The 17,820-nt window shown below is 41.4% G+C and overlaps 1 protein-coding gene across 4 annotated transcripts in view; it reads left to right on the plus strand.

The window, feature by feature from the left end:
- Positions 1 to 269: 269 nt before the first annotated feature.
- LOC114566745 (Down syndrome cell adhesion molecule-like protein 1 homolog) overlaps positions 270 to 17,820 on the plus strand; it is a 57,541-nt gene continuing 39,990 nt past the window's right edge. For 2 of the 4 annotated variants that reach the window (XM_028595430.1, XM_028595431.1), the window contains exons 1-3: positions 270 to 411; positions 10,299 to 10,619; positions 13,182 to 13,328. In XM_028595430.1, coding sequence (XP_028451231.1) covers positions 369 to 411; positions 10,299 to 10,619; positions 13,182 to 13,328 — 511 coding nt within the window. In that variant the 5' untranslated portion in view covers positions 270 to 368. Of the gene's footprint in view, positions 412 to 10,298; positions 10,620 to 10,781; positions 11,026 to 13,181; positions 13,329 to 17,820 lie in introns of those variants that run through there. The other 2 variants (XM_028595432.1, XM_028595429.1) reach the window with 2 other exon arrangements.

Below are 17,820 nucleotides of genomic sequence, written 5' to 3' on the forward strand. Positions count from 1 at the left end.
GCCAACAGATCTCTCTGCGCATCTCCACCGCTCACACAAACTGGCAATTTGGACACAACTGGACCAAAATCCACTGTTCAGCTCACATCAACTCTCGGCTTTGCTGTGACCCATCGTTCCGCGGTGTTTGATTAGTGTAGGGAGGATGGATTTGTATGCACAGTAGTCTTGGGAGGAGAGGAGGGGACATGGGCGGGGCTGAGGCGCTTCTCATTTCCCCTGCATGCTTAGCGGGGCAGCAGGGCTGGAGAGACCTCCGGGGAGCACAGTCGCCAGTCCAGCACGGAGACCCGCCTGGCCAAAAAACCGCGCCTCACACTTGCCAGGATTGCCAAATATTCCTGAAAAATATACCTGCTATTTATGGCATGTGGCTTGTAACTTTACTCCTGCTGTACTCTCTCCAAGAAGGTAAGACAAAATGAAATGCTTGAAATATTTCAATTCCTGTGCACTGGGTGCTGGAGTGTGTTTAAGTTGAATGAAAAGTGATAATGCATCGAAACCTTAATTGATTTATGGCGGTGATTGCAATGTGTGGCTCGTGCTTTGATATATCATCGGATGACTTGTGATGAGGAATTGATTAAAATTATTCTTTCAATTAAAATGTATAAACCTGCTGGAGTTGAACTGTTGGAAATATTGTGAAAGTAAAGGTGTAAAGTGTTTATTTTACCTAAAGTGTTTTGTGGTTTTATGCAGCGGCCTCAGACGGTGCTGATAGCACGGATTGTTTTCGCATTACCAACTCCAGTTATGAATATGTAAAATGGCTGAATAGGGAGAATGAGGTGCAAATACAGGGAGGGTGAGAGAGAAATGAAAACATGTATCGGGCTGCAATCATAGCAATTGATTAGCAATTTTAGAACAAATTCATTCAAAATGTAACTGTCTTGTAAAGTTGTAGAGGGAATTCTTGTGATTTTTAATATCTTGATGCTCTCATTGTGTAGCCTTTGCTAATTACAGTTGTTTTCATGGACTATTTGGCACAAGCTCTCGATTGCAGAGAGATGCTCTCAATTTTTTTAAGATGATCATTTTAGGGTTTTTAATTCTTTTTCTGTGTGATGACAAATTGTTGCCATTTCAAATTGGATGGCAAATCAAAGGGCCCCTTTTTTCCACAACGGCCTTATTAGTTTAATAGATCTACTCCCACATAAAGGCCATAATTGGTGCATTTAGATTTGCCCTCCTTATTTAATTCATTTGGTCTCCTCATGTTTTTTCCTTTTATTTAATTGTGTTTATATAAAGGTGGTTTATTTGTTTAAATGGATTCTTTCTTGTTCAGTATATGCAGCAAATCCCTGACCATACTGCAAAGTTGATATTCTGCTATTACAGTGCATTATAATAATCCTGAACAAATCTGCGTCGAAAATAACAGACATTTAAACACTATCTCCACATGAGAGCATTTTCTAGGCATTTTGTGTAGCCTGCCTGTTTGGAGCCATGTTTACATATTGTTTTGGCCTGAGAGAGTGTGCATTTATTTAGCAAAAAGTCTGGGGTATGTAGGATTGGGGTGGATTGGCTGAAAAGAGGGATATGGCTGTTCGCGATGCAAACGAGGTGATTCAAATAGGACATTAGCTCAATTTGCCATTTTAACTTCTGCCATTTTCTCACATTGGATTATTGTTTTCAAATATCCGCGAATATCAATTAGCAGTTAGTTAAATATGTGCTGCCTGTGTTTGTTATCCATGTTGTGTTTTCCTCTCATAAATTCCATACGTTTTCCAAATGTTTGCTAATGATTTAAAGCAATTATTCATCTTAAAAGATGTGATTTCAGAGCTTCTCTGGGGTTTGCGGAATCATATTAATATGCGCAAATTTATTTCACCTAATCAGAAACTCAAGGGGCGTGGGTGCAGATTATAGACTTGCCCGGTCATGTTCCTCACTAATAGCGCACCTGGACCCCGCAGACGTGTTCGCGCGTGTGCCAGCGCGTGCGTCACGGCTCGTGTTTCTCTGTCTCTGTGTGTGTGTGTGTGTGTGTGTGTGTGTGTGTGTGTGTGTGTGTGTGTGTGTGTGTTGGCGGGTGCGCGGAGGAGGGGAAGTGACGGGGACACCCCTCTTGGTTTTGTTGATAAATATTGGACACTATTTTGGATGTTATTTCTTCAGAAACTAAACTAGACGTTCACTCATATGTTAATTAAGGCCTACATGATTCTTTAAATATATTTAGAATATAAAACATTTGCTAAATATGTCAGAAACATTCAGGTTTAGAGGGCAATCAGGATGTAGGCTAATGAACGGATCTTTGAAAAGATGTGAAGGGTAACAGTTAACCAATTAGAGCACAATGCTTATGGTTTTTCTCTAGTAATTTCGAATATTATACCTGATTAAAGGATTTTATTGTGATTTTTAATAGGACGTTTCAAAACAAAAACTGTTTTCTGCTATCTATCATTTTAATTGAAATTCACATACTGTATTTGCTGTAACTGCGGATTAATTAGCAGTGAATAAAATCCACTTTAACATACGGGCCTGCTGTAGGCCTAACTTTGAATGTAATATATAATTTATTAAAGAAAATAAAAAAAAAGGATTTGTGTAAAATTCAAATAATATGACTTAAATTTTAATTTGACGTGTGTATAGCAATAAGGTGATCCCTCACCATGGCACACTCTTGTCCTCTCACTGATCGCCCGCTACAAATAGAAATATGCAAAATCCCCCCCTCCTTCCTTCCCCAGTCCAATTCCCTGCGCTGCCTTTGCAAGGCTGCACAATTAAAGCTGCAATCTGAGCTATAGGCACTACTCAATGACAGAGTGTGGTCCACAGGGGTGCCAATCATTACTCAGGCAGGGCGCAGGCCTACATTTACCATTTTACCAGCTCAAACCTGGCATTGTTTAATTTTAGAAAAACAACTTGAAGAGGGTTAAATGAGAAATACCAAGCTGTGTGATTTTGGTCGTAATTTTGTCCTTTCAGGGGTTATGCAGTACTTGATTCTGATTCTTTTAATTTCAAATGAGGGAACTGTGCTCCAACAAAAATATGAAATATCTTTGAATAGACTGCCATTTAAAAAAAAATAAAAAATCAAGGTCTGATGATTAATCAAACAACTTGACTCACATCCCCTACACTTTTTACTCTGAAAAACAACAGTTAAATATATAATGTAACAACACAAATGTCAGTTAATCTTCAGAAATTAACAAATCACAAAATAAATAAAAATTTGCACACAAATTTTTATTAATGTTGTTGCCTTATGGTGGGCAAAGTGACAGCAGAGAAGCGGAGCTCATTGGACTTCCCAGCTCACCAATAGGATGTCACAGCTCTGTCGCTGGCATTCCTGCTCTCCCATTCGTCCAACGAGATTATGAATAAGAACTAATCATTTAAACAACACTAACAACAACAAAAAGATGCAAATGAACACCGTCGACAGTGAGACATTCTTTTCCCAGCAAGAACTGCTAAATTGAGCCAGACCTTCTCCAAATTTTATTGGATGCTGGGGCTGCACATTTTCAGAAGGAGGGTGCGTTCAGCAAATGTCAAATCTCTGAAGCAAGTAGTTGTTTTTGTTGGATCTCTCTCTCTATCTCCATCTCTCTCTCCATCTCTCCCTCCCTTCACTGCTTCCTCTGGCAGTAACTCCCCTCCCTCTCTCTCCCTCATCACTAGGCAGAATTAAAGGTTGGGGGAGGGGCAGTTTATGCAGACTGTGCTGGGACTTGTGATCCACAGATTTGATATTCACATTAAGAGAGAAACTGGCTGCTTTGATGTAAGGGGGAGCAGGTCCCAGGGGACTGCTGAAGTAGCACACTTTTTTTTTTTTTTTTTACTGACACAGCACAGGCCGGGGGTGGTGGTGGGGTGTTAGTGGTGGGTGGGGTGGAGAGCAGATTGTTGGGGACAGGGTGTAAAGAAAGACAGTAGGTGGGGAGCGGCAATGCCCCTTCGTTGATTAGATGTAACCCCAACAACCTTCCCCCCTACTTCTCCACCCACCAACCACCTACTTATGCCAGACCCCTGAGGATTATCCATAAGTTTACACCTAATAAAATAGCAAACACTGGAAGAGAGGAGAGAGAGAAGTTTTTGACAGTTCACATGACTGATGTGCATGTGTTGTCTCTCTTAAGTTGAATCCTTTTGACCTTTACCATGTTTCCTATCACCAATAAGGAGGAAATGGTGTGAAAATGATTTGACCATGATAAAGAATTGCAAAGACGGAGATGGGTGAGAGAAGAAGAAGAACATGTGGAGGTATTATGCCTCTGGTTGGGCACAGGGAGCTCTGGGTGTGAGAAAATGTGAGACATTGGGGGTTCTGGGGTTTGTTTACCTCCTTATCACAATACAGTTGTGAGCATTGTGTGTGTGTGTGTGTGTGTGTGTGTGTGTGTGTGTGTGTGTGTGTGTGTGTGTGTGTGTATGTGTGTGTGTGGGCTCACGCGCATGTGCATGTATGCGCGTATGCTCCTGTGCACACCCACATCCTGGAGAGGCGTAGATCAGCTGCATTATGCATGATGAAACCTTGCATAGGTTATGACTTCTGCCTCTCTGACATACATATTCATGCATGGCTCTCTGGCAGGATGTATAAAATAGTGTCTGTGACTCTGACAGCCTAAGCTTTAGCTCCAGCAGCAGCATCAGCTCTCCAACACTATCCAGTGAGGGCTGCTTCTTTCTCGGGTTTCTGTGTCTGAACGAGGTTGATGAAGCCTCCTGGGTGCAGGTGATCTGCAGCAGCAACATCAGCAACACAGGAACTCCTACAGCTTTGGTCAGCACTGCTATCAGGGCACTGACTGTCCACATGCTGCTGGGGTTAGAGCAAGGTGGTGTCACTGAAATCAACAGCACCATGTGGGTTAGATACAGTTGTCTCATATTGTTAAAGCACACTTGCAGATTTCATTGTATTTCTATCAATTCAATTCAATCAAATTCAATCAGAAACAGTTAGGTAATTAATATTCGTCATTTGTTAGAAAATTAATCTGCAACTATTTTGAGGGTTGATTAATCGTTTCAGCTCTACGCTCTCTGCTTCCAGCTTCTCTTATGGGAGGATTTGCCACTTTTCTCTGTTTTCTTTCATTGGAAGCAGAATATCTTTAAGTTTTGGACCAAACAAAATATGTGATGACTTAACTCTGGGGAATTGTGATTGCCATTTATCTCACTATTTTTTCTGACATTTTAAGGTCTAAATGATTCATCACTTAGCCTAATTGAAAAGAAATTGACAAATGAATTGATAATGAAAATAAAATGGGATATGCAGGCAGATATTATTGTGGGAATGCGACCAGTTGGAACTTTAGGACATGGATAACAAGGATGGAATCGTTTTTAGTGTTGAAATTCAGCCTTATTTTGTTAATTTGGAATAACCAATGAGTTGATAACTAGACTTGAGTTTATGTTAAATTGATATGGCCCATTGCCAAAACTTAAAAGAACTAGGATATGTAACTTTAAATTTTTTCTGAAACTGAGTAATTTTCCATCTGATGATCATACATGACCTGTAACAGCTATTTTGTAGCCTATGGTTTTTATTGATGCCTTTGCCCGGGTCCGATTTTTCCCGCGAAGGTAGACGGGCTAACAAAGCACACATTCTGACGGGTCACAGCTTTCGGTGTAGGCTAACAACAGAAAAGCCTGTGTTAGTGAGTATGCAGGTAAAAGGTAGCAGGAGATTTCTTTAATTGTATTTTAGAGGTTTAGAAGTTATCTGCTGTAGTTATAGCTGATACTGGGACAGGGCCATCACAGAAAAAGGGAATAAACGAAGAACAACTAGCTAGCTAAAAGCTAGCGATAGCTAAAAGGGAAAGTGAAAGAGACGGGCAAATCCCGACACTCATCGGGCTTTCAACAGCTGGAGATAATTACGGATTGTAAATTAATCAAAACCGAGCCCGAATTGGCCCTCAGGTATGTAATATGTCTATTGCATTCATAAAATAACTTTAGATTCATTGTGCGATGTGGTTGTACACCAGTAGCCTAGCTAGATTAAATTACATCCCCCTTCTGTTTAGCGCGGACGTTTTATTCCTTTTAGTCCGTGTTTGTGTTGGCCTAGCTACTATTTTCTTTTCCCCGTGTCCCCCTGTAGCTATCCTAGTTGTGTAAAGCGTCCTTGGCTTTCATGAAATGCGCAATATAAATCAAAGTTATTATTACGTTGGTTGCTACAACAAACTCTTAATGCTTTGGCTCTTGACACAGTGACAGTGATAACGTTACCCGGTTTAGCTCGCGATACAGCCAAAGTAGGCTAAGTTACCTTATGCAACACTTCAAATGCAACGATGCATCTGTAACGTATTCTCTTATTGTAAATTAATGATTTTCTGTTAGAGCAAAGCTAACTCGATAATACCATAGACAGTATGGATAATACATGTAGAGTGGGTAATACAGCACCGTAAAGAAAAGACCTTTACGACAGCAAGTGTAGTAAAAACACTACCGCTTTTGTCCAAATGGGCCGCTGGAATCAACACAAACTGAAAGTTACATATATCCACTTTAACTGTAACAACCTAGCTAACATTTGATGTGTTCATTGGTTAAACATTATCTGAGCTGTTACCCCCAGGGGAATAGTTCTCTGTTCTGTCAAACTTGTGGTCATAATGGCTCAATTTGATCATGGCGGTGTGTTTGAGGCATAATAGACCTTTTTTTCAGGGCAGACGTGTTGACATGTCATAGTAGGAAAAGCACAGGTGTATTCAAAACCATTAATGATGGCTGCATTCCACTTAGGAGAGGCCCTGGTATTGTGCATGCTGACTCACTGAAATAGCTCACTGGGACACTTGATGGAATTGAGCCATCGTTAAGGTTAACAATTTCAGCTGTGCCTTTCCTACTATGACACGTCAAAATGTCTGCTGTGAAAAAGGTCCATATCCAAGGGGTTCAAACGTTATAAACACAAACAGCTGCGTTAGGGTTAGTGCAACTGGCCCAACTTGAATTTTGACACTCACATTTCAGTACTTTTTCATTTGGATTCAACCACAACAAAGATGTGTTTACCATGCAGTCTCTGTCGTTTACCTCACTGTTGGTGCATGTGGTATTTTGTTATCTTGCCATACAAGCCGTCTATGCAGGTTGGCACAGTTGGTATGTAATGTTTCGACTGTTGGTCTTAAATGGAGTGGAAAGTCCGCCAGTCTGGCACAAACCAGGACTGTGCCAGTTGAGTTTTGGAGCACATCCAGCGTGATGCGCTCATGTTGCTGTGCCTGACCACACCTAACCAAACGGCAGTTTTTCCACACTATCGCTGACTGGCTTGGCCACCGCTGGCATGTCAGGCATTTACACACTATTTCTTTTACAAAACTTTACAAACTCTAGGTTATACACACCAAAGTGAAAACTATTACACTTCCTGCTTTCTGTCTGTGTGTTCACCTCTATGCCATTTAAACATATCTGCTCACTTCAGCAGACACTGTGACAGAATTTGGGGTTTGGTGACTTAAAGTTTCTAAATTTAGATTGTTCAGTGTTGTTAGGCTAAATTGTTGAGTTGTTCTTGTTTCAGTCACCGCTTCCAAGTGCCAGCACCACCATGGCAACCTGCTCTGTCTCCTCTCAGTGTGACTGAGCGCTGAGAGCTGCTTTTTGGAGTGTGTATGTGTTTATGTGTATGCATGTGTGTGTGTCGGGTGAGTGTATGTGTGGTTTGCCTGGTTTTGACAGGCTCTGAGTGGTGGGAGTTTGCTCTGATCCCCTTTCTATTCCACTTCCCACTCCATCAGTCCCAGTGCTCCCCAGCCCCCCCTTAGTGCCTGGGCCCCCAGGCCATATAATCTACTGTATGAGAGGCTCTCTTGCTGCCCAGCCCCCCAAGCTCTCAGGGTGACCCCCTCACTCTTCCACTTTAGTCCTGTCCCCCCATTGGGAGATTATAGATATTGCAATCTTTAATATGGGCTTTATGCTCAGGGGCCATTATCAGTAATCTGCAGAGGGGAGGGAGTCTGACCTGGTTTTTGCAGCCCACCACTGGACTGCCAGACACATTTTCAAATACCATCTGTAACATTCTGCCCAGCTTTATCAATCTCTAGTCTACTATGGAGAGTAGCACTTCTTTGAAAGGAAGCTGGAATTATTCACAAACCCTCATGCATGAAAGAGATCGCTACGTCTTATTTTTTTCTATCTGGTGCACTGAGCTTAGTGCCAGCACAGTGAAACTGTTGATGGTAGTGATTGATTCTGTTAATGTTTTTTTTTCTTCTTCTGTTTACATCACCCATAGCTTAAAGCTGTGTGTGGTTGTGTTTGGTTTTAATACTCCAGAAGGTTCATATCTGATGGACTTTGTGATTCTCTGCATCAATATCACAAAGTTAATACTCCTTGTTCACACAAATGGTTCTGATTGTCACAACTATTTTGGGTATTGTGCTTCTTGTACCTGTGAAAACCTAATAACAGTGTGAGCGACGGGGATATTTCTCTCTCATCCTGTTCCCTCAATCTTACAGCATGCTTTCATGATTATTCAAAAAGGATGTGTCAAAGCTCCTTGAACAAGACCATCATTTAGCTGGTACAGCACAACACCAATCATAAAGTTGTCAGTGTCACCAAACATAATGTTTTTGTACACTGTGATTGGTGTTACTGTATTTTACATGCAGTACTGCTATTTAATTAAAGTGAGCTTAACAATTAGCTGGTGTTATTACAAAGTCGGTAAACAGATTATCTGGACCACAGAAGATTCAAAACCTTTTTGATTTAAAAAAAATAAAACAATTAATCAATAAGTCGATAAACAGAAAACAAATAATTTGAAGATCAATTCATCGTTTTCAAGCAAAAGGCTAAATATTAGTTGTAATATGACTTCAACTTGGGCTGTAGGGAATTTTGAAGGGCATTTGTCACTATTTTCTGACATTTTATAGACCAAAATGATTTAATAATGTATCAAAAAATAAATCTGCTGTTGATCAATACGGAAAGTAATCATTACTGTATTAACGTATTTTGTGTTATCCATTTTGCAGTCTCATCTCTAGATCTTTTTTTTTTTACAATATCTTGGCGTCATTCTGTGCTGAGCTGTGACATATTGGACATATTCTCGAATAAATCTGAGTGCCAGACCTTCAACTTTTCATATAGGTTTTTACAAAAGGTTACCAGGGTAGAAGAAGTGATCAGAACTGTTTTGTTACACAAATACTATGAAATAAGGAGTACATTTAACACTAAATTATTAAATGTTTTGCAATTTAATCAATCAAAAATGTCATATCAATATATTAAAACGTGTTTATTCTACCACTGATACTTGATAAATCTATTTGATCCATTTTGTAAAAAAGACAGTAAATACACAGTCATGATTTAACAACAACCACAGTATGCTGAGTGCTAATTTCATCCAGTTTGGATCCACATCCTGGCTCTTACAGTATCTGTTAGTATTTTCCATGATGTTTTATGGACTTTCTGTGCTGAGGTGAACATGTGGTGGCGCGTGGTGTGTATTAGATGATATAATTTAGAAGCAGTGGTGGTTAACATACACATCTGTCCATCAGCAGTGTTTCTCCCCCACACACACACACACACTCTTCTTTTTCTTCTAATCTTTTCTATTACGACCCCAAATTTTCTTCACTGCCCCCTCCTCCTTTCCTCTTCTCACTTTCCTTTCTCTGCTGGAGCTGTATGTGTTTAATCTGAGTGCCAATGAAGAACATTCCTGTATATGTGTGTGAGTGTGTGCGTGCATGTGTGAGTGTGTGTTAAATATGTAAGGAGATTAAGTAGACTTAAATCTCTGCGTCTGGCATAGAAATTCCAATCACATAACCTATCATCGAGTTTCCTCTCTCTGTCTTTGTTTGTGCATGTGTGCACACACTGTACGGAGGTAACAGGCTCCTCCTCCCTCCGATCTATCTAAACCATCACAGGCTTTAGCCCAAATCCCTGGCTTTCTGAATCACATGACTGATGTTTGCAGCTGGACATTTGACATATATTTGTTATGATTATTTTGCAACACATTTGAAGGGCATTCCCACTCTGTCCATTTTATTGTCCATTAATGTGATGCCGATTGCTTTAAGTGAGTGGCAGTGGAATCCTGTTAGCTTGTATGTGTGTGTTTACACAGTGTATACGGCACATAACAGGTGCTCATCGTTCGCCTCTCACCTCCACCACGGCCTGTTCGGTGATGTTGTGTTGTCTTTTTGCCCCTGCAGTACACAGTGAGGATGTGGGCTCCACCAGGCTGTACTTTGTGAATGCCTCCCTGCAGAGGGTAACCTACTCCAGCTCGGTGGGGGTGTCCCTGCCCTGTCCAGCAGGGGGCACCCCCAGTGCCATACTGCGCTGGTACCTGGCCACCGGCGACGACATCTACGACGTGCCCCACATCCGCCACGTGCACGCCAATGGCACCCTACAGCTGTACCCCTTCTCGCCCTCCGCCTACAACAGCTACATCCACGACAACGACTACTTCTGCACTGCCGAAAACCAAGCCGGCAAGATCCGCAGCCCCAACATCCGCATCAAAGCTGGTGAGTTGGGACCACAGTCGGGATAAGGGAATGGGCCTAAGAGCAAAGCAAGACCGAAGGGTCTGAAAGATTGAGATGAAAAAAAGGACGGTTATGGATCAAAATGCCAAAGTGAGACACAACATGATGAGGAATGGAGCAAAAAGAGACAGTTGTGAAAGTAGAGCAGATGTGATTGGCAGCTGCAAAAAGCCCTACCCACACCCAGAATCACCTGCCCTAAAATAGCCCTTCTCGACCTGAACACAGATTGACCTAGAACACAGTCTACAGAGAGAACATCTGCATCACATACTACACCAGGCCTCGGCCTTCGCTCACACCTATTTGACTGAGCTGTTAATGAACCACTGCACTTTATACTGCCATAACCCCTTCAGCTCCATCTACAGCATGGCACCATCTGGTAGGATGAAATGCAAAACACAACCCCTACAGTACTTAGTAGCAACTCCAGTGTGATACATTTTAAATGATATAACCAGATCAGAAGAGGAGACAAAAGTGTGGCTATAGGTTGTATCACATGACCAGATCACACTCATTGACGCTCCTTTTTTTAAAAGGTCGGCACAATAAAGGCCACTAGGAAATTGACGGCCACTTTAATATATATATTTTTTTAAACCTTTGTTTTTAAACCTTTGCAAGGTGAGAAAAGTAATTCAACACCAAGTGATAAGGATGTACGGTTCTAAGTGTCAGTGACCTTTTACAGCTATGCGCTCACTCAGCTAAAACAGGGACATTTTTTTAATATACTGTTCTCTTTTCAGTAAATAAATAAAAATAATGTTTAATTATTTTTAGGCATCAGAGAGAATAAAGACTCAACTGATAAACACAAGTAGATATTATAGGTACCGGTAGTCTATTTTTAGACATTTTGACCAAAAGCTGCCTCTGTTGCCATCATATTCATTTTCTGTCCTCCTCCTCCCTCTTCCCTTGTTCTTCAAACTGTCCTCTTGTGCAGACTAAATATAGCCACAGCACACTTCTTTAATTATCTCTCATTAACAAACCTAATTGGTGCTTTCCATTGATTGGACTGTGTGAGGCTGCTTTAATAAGCCAGACCTCATCTAAAGTAAAATAGTACGTCTGGGGGTTTGGGTCTCTGCAGCTCTAGAACCAGCAGATACTTCACCAAAGAGTTACATCAAACTGCAGCTGGAACAAAGCTGCAGCTGGATGTTAGTTACACTGCATCTATTGTCTCTCTCCCCCCCATTTCCATCATTCATTCAGGCCATTCGTTCCCTCCCCCTCCATCAACATCTGTTTTCATATTCTGCCTCCCAACACCGACCTGATACTAATACTCATATTCATTCTAATACTAATACTAGCGCCAAGTTGAGGATTTGAGCCAGGACCCTGAGCTGCATGCCAGCCGGTTGCTGCCTTCATTCCCACATGACCCAAAAGCCTGGCCTCAGGAGACGAGGGATTAGCATGAACCAAACATCCTGCAGCCAGCGGCCTCTGTTGGGCCCCGGCAGCTCCGGTGCACAGGTTATGGTCAGACAGGATGCGGACGCTTTGTCATGGGGTTCAGTCCTGTGGCCCTTGTGCCATCAAACAATAATTGACAGGGGTCTCATTTGAATCACTTTTCCTGCTTCATGGCTAACAACAATTTCTAAGCCAATTTGCATCCGTGGTTCCATATTATTTCAGAAGAATTTGACAGATCTGCTTCATTCCACTCATCTGTTCAAAGAAGATGCAAATGTCTGTGCTCTTGCATGTGTTCCCCTCTTGCAGCAGGAATGTATGCATGCTGTCACCGTGTCTGTTACCAGGGAAGGGACTCCGAACCAGTTTCTTAGCAACCTTCGGATACGTCCTAGCTTTCATGTGATTTTGCTAATGAGTCCCTGCTTATTCACCAGAGTGTAAAATATTGCATGAACCTGCATACTGACGCACCAATAACCCTTTGGTTTGCTTTGAATGCACATCTCCCTCCGTTGTATCCTTATGAAGTTCTGTGCAAAAACAAGAGATCGGTGTTTTGTGATGATGTCATGCCAAAGCTAGAAAATAATTTCCGTGATTATCCTGCTTAATGGTGGCCCGCACTATTTATGGTGAAAGCGGATGGGGAATTAGAGGAGTTCAAACAGCATGAGAGTAGGCCAGTAATTTCCAATGAATAAATGTGGAGTTCTGTAGAAATTGATGAAAGGGCGTTTTGCTCTGGAGTGTTAATGTGTTGTTTTTGATGATGTAAACATGAGCAGATTATTGTTTTTGTCTCAGAACAAGAAGGCTCACATGGTGATGATATCGTCATGATGTTCATCCACTGTCAACGGGTCTTCTGGATAGATGTTGGAAGATATTATGTGTAGATAATATCTTTTAAATAATAACTCTTTTTAAGTAAAAAAAAATGTATGGATATGCCTGTCTGGAAAAACGTCTCAAGCAACATTTACATCATAATGGGTCACCACACCTCAACCACTGTATTCAATGGTAGGAAAACAACCCTGCCTTTTAAAGCTTTAGATATTAGCTATCTCAATATGATTTGTGCGGTTTGTTTTGTAGTTTTCAGGGAGCCCTACACCGTGCGGGTGGCGGATCAGCGCTCGATGCGGGGCAACGTAGCTGTGTTCAAGTGCCTCATCCCCGCTGCCGTGCAGGAGTACGTCAGCGTCGTGTCCTGGGAGAGAGACACTGTTTCCATCGTACCAGGTAGGACATCACATGAGTGGATCTGGATTATCCTGGGGTGGGCAGGTTGAGTCATTTCATAGGATTTAGGTATGTCTTTATCTTTTATGTGTGTGTGTTTCTGTTTGTGTGTGAGGACGGCTGATGCACCGCTGTGCTCTATGTTTGACCGAACTCTTAACTCGTGTCTTCTGTCTGCTCACTGTTCTGGATCACTGATCTGGTCCTTCTCCTCCTTCCTCCCTCCCTGCTTGATATATCCTCCCTAACTCGCCTTCGTCTTCCTCTTCTCTTCACAGACATTTCCCTCTTACCGCTTTTACATCTCATCACATACAATTGTTTTCCCCCAATGTCGTATTAATTGCGATTGACACTGCATTAGATAGACTCTCCTCCAAGTTACATGACTATTCCACAGTTCTTGAGATCTATTCCTGTCCTCTCCCTGCTTGTCTTAGCACCATGTCCTTGAAGAACAGGGCCACAATTAGAGACATAGGATGTCAATAGGACTGTGCCCCCACATTCGTCTTCATTAACCTCATTTGTATGTGAGTGGGTGTGCAAGAGAGCGAGAGAGAGAGAAATGTACTGTCGTTGATGTAGTCTTTTTGTCTGTTGTTGTTGTTTGTGAATACATTATGAGTGTCTTATGATGCAATTATATATTGTGTGTAATGTATGTTTGAGATGTATACATGTTTATTTTCTGCATTTAAAATGCTTGCAATAACAATGTAGGAGAGAGGGATAGGTAGGTAGAGAAGAAAAAATGAACCAAAGGAAGAGAAGCAAGGAGGGTAGTAGGGCAAGAACGGCCTCAGGTCCTGGCAGATGGCGTTTTATATTATATGTATGCAAAACACACAGACACTGTGTCACACATACACATGCACCAAGGTTGCAGTAGTTTGTTATTTTTATTATTTTATTTACTTCATTTTCAGTTTTCATGTACAAAGTGCAGTATTGTAGTGTTTTACTGTACTTTGTATCACATTTCTGTCTATTACACATTTTATCAGAATAACCCCAAAAAGCTTTCTGCTCCAACATTACTCCATGCTTTAATTTTGACTTTAATTACATACACTCACAAAAAACAGTTATCAAATTTAAATTAATTTGATCTCATTTTTCCACATCCTACTTTACCTTACTCATTTTACTTCAGCTAAATGCATACAAGTTTGTTACACACACACACACACACACACACACACACACACACACACACACACACACATCATTTTCGTCATTTTTTTGTATACAAGTTTCTGTTAACAAATTATTGAATTAGATTTTATTATACATGCTATTTTTGTTTAATTTTTGTTTTCAAATGAAATTTCTTTAAATCATTATTTCTCTATTCTGATGTTTTCACTTTAAAATCGAGAATGATTTTCCCTTTCCCTTTCCCTGCAGTCTCTCTTTACATTAAGAGTTCCCACCGTGTTTCCTAAACATCAATACAGTTGATCTGGTGTGGATGTGCCAGTCCTCTCTGTGTGTATTTATGGGTTTTTTTACGTATGGGGTGTTGCTGTGAATACGGTCGTGAGGCTGCTGTGTGTAATTAGGGGTATGTAGGTCAGTTGATGAGCAGTGAGTGTGAGGATCAGATGTTGAACATGACGAGCTGCTCACTGAACTTTCGTGTCCCTACGACAGCGGCACACACACAAACACAACAATCACTCGCAATGTGGCCGTGTTCAACCTTGACCCCGACCCACCGCTCTAATCAGCACAGTGACCTCATCATCCTTACAGCCAATCAACGCAGTCACTTATCCGCAACATGACCTCTAAAACACAACACGTCTGCACAACAGTTCGTTATCTGAATATTGTAAGTGCACTCACATTGAAGCACAAAAACTATGCACACATACAGTGAATATAAATATACAGTAGATACATGTGGTTATATAAAGGGCCCAATGGAAACATTATTGATGCTGATATCCAACTCCTCAGTTAACCATATCTTGAGTTACTTTAACAAACTACCGGTCAAACTCTCGTTCTTTCTTACTCTCTCGGCCATCAAAGGACTGTCTGGATAGGTCTAACGAAGATGTGAAAATTAAAATTGATTTTGTGACTGAGAGCTCTCTGCAAGTGAGTGAGTGGGTGGTTTCCTGTCTGGCCTGTCACTATTTCGTACCTTAAGAAACACAGCAGAAGGAGTTGCAGTTGATTTCGAGTGAGTAAATCCATATGTTGTGGTTGTGGTTGATTTTTTTTTTTTAAATCAAAAACATTCATTCCATAATTTTCCATAAATGCTTGTTCCTGGGCCTATCCCAGCATGCACTGGGCTTTCTGGCGGTCGATTATACAGCGAAGATAGATAGACAATCACATTCACAAGAACTGACTTGCATGTCTTTTATTTTGTTAGCTGTCTCTGTGGTAACAAAAACTCTGCCTAGGATGTTGTCTGGTTTTGTATTGATAAAGAGGGACATTGTCTGCTAAAATCCACTGCAAACAGCAAGTCAAAGCACTCAACCATCACTGAACGTTCTTTGAATTTTACTGTAAAAACAGTGCTCTGGTGGGCTGTTCCGCATAGTTGCAACACAAAAGAAAAAATAGGATTGATTCTATTTTCCAGCTGCAAGTGTCTGTCTTAGTGCTGGAGATTTAATTAGTTTCAACACATAGGTATTGTTTACGTATTGATTTTTGTAACATTTTAATTGACTTTAATTAGGGGTATTGATGCATTCAAGTCATCTACCTTCAGAGCAGCATTTGTGCCACCACAGACCTGAGGCTCCCACTGCAGTTCCTTCCTGTGGGTCTTCTCTCTGATTCCCAACCATTTAAATACAAAATAAGAATTCAAAAGTGACGAGACAAAAGAAAAAATTAATCAACGTTTTTTTTGTTGAGTTCATGGAGGAATTATTATGTGCAGACCCTGATTAGCAGGACAATCACATACCGCTCTGAAGGTTGAGTTGATGACATAGCACAGCGCAGCCATGCCCTCTGAACCCCAACAGGTTCCATTTTGTCAAACACACATGTTACCCATCTGGAGGTGTGTGCGTGTGTGGGCGTGTGTGGGCGTGTGTGGGCGTGTGTGTGCGTGTGTGTGTGTGTGTGTGTGTGTGTGTGTGTGTGTGTGTGTGTGTGTGTGTGTGTGTGTGTGTGTGTGTGTCCTAGCCTGCCCCACTTTCCTGTCCAGCCAGGACAGTAAGGGGTTTTATTAGGGGGGTTGCATGCAGACTGACCTATTTCCCTCTCACTTGCCCGTCCCATGCCATCCCTGTAGTTAAGCTTTGCGTGGGTGCGCGTGTGTGTGACCCTCATAAGACAATGGAGGCCTGCTTGTCTGAGCAATGATCTGAAGGAGGAGAGCTGGAGCGGAGACAGAGAGATGGAGGGTTTGTGGAAGGGAATAAAAACAACAGTGGGACACAGAGAGGGTTCAGCTTGCAGATCGAGGCCGTCAGTCTAACCAGCAGAAAGCTAATGAGTGGCTCCGATGAATAGAGACTGGACCAGCAGATGGCTGCGGCCACATGGTGGTCCACAGAAGATGCCCAACCATGCTCCATCTAATCCACCTGCCACACAGTTTGGCCTTGTTTATGTATTTGCACAGTAATTTAATACACATGCCCATAAAACCCAGAGCTGAAAAGCAATGACAGAAGGGAAACATTACAATTTATGGATGAGAGTAGAAAAAACTAGATCAGAAAACTCTTCTTGCACACATCAACACTTCACCTGCTCATCCTCAGTATTCTGTGTTCTCTTTTTTTTACTATCTTTGTACTCTAGCTCTACTGTCATCCTCCTATTTTCTCTTCAAACTTCCACTCCATCTTGTTCTACTCCCTTTTGGTCAAATTATACAGGATACAGATGTGTTTTGCATGCATGCAGACCATTGACAGACACTGCTTGTACTATGTATTTCCAGAATACTGTGAGAGGAATGGTGTATTCTGAATGAATTGTGAATTGTATCTCATCAGTCTAGCTAAGTCTCTGTTGTGTTGAAAGTAAGGTGGATTTAACCTGTCGGTGTGTAAATGCTCAGGCCTTAATGTGAACTTGGATCCTAATGGGTGGTGAGGTCACTTACAGGCTACATTACAGATCAATCCTCTGCCCCTGGGGTCCCTGCTGGAAGTCAAGCGGTTCAACACACACACACACACACACACACACACACACACACACACACACACACACACACGCAGACACACAGGTATTCATTGGGAGCAGGTTGAAAAATACAGTTGAGTTTATTTTAGTAGGATAAAGTTACAGTAACTAAGCTAAACTGGTTAGTTTGCAGAGACTTAAGTTTGAAGATGATGATGGGCTGCAAATAATGCAAATAATTTCCATTAGTGTTTAACCTGCTGATTATTTATGTTTTGTCTAAAACAAATGTCTGAAAATTTTTATAATTTTCCACAGCGCAAAATGGACGTCATCAATGTCTTGTTTTGTCCAACTGACACTCCAAAAGCCA

The sequence above is a fragment of the Perca flavescens genome, chromosome 13 (genome assembly GCF_004354835.1).
Source record: "Perca flavescens isolate YP-PL-M2 chromosome 13, PFLA_1.0, whole genome shotgun sequence".
Taxonomy (NCBI): domain Eukaryota; kingdom Metazoa; phylum Chordata; class Actinopteri; order Perciformes; family Percidae; genus Perca; species Perca flavescens.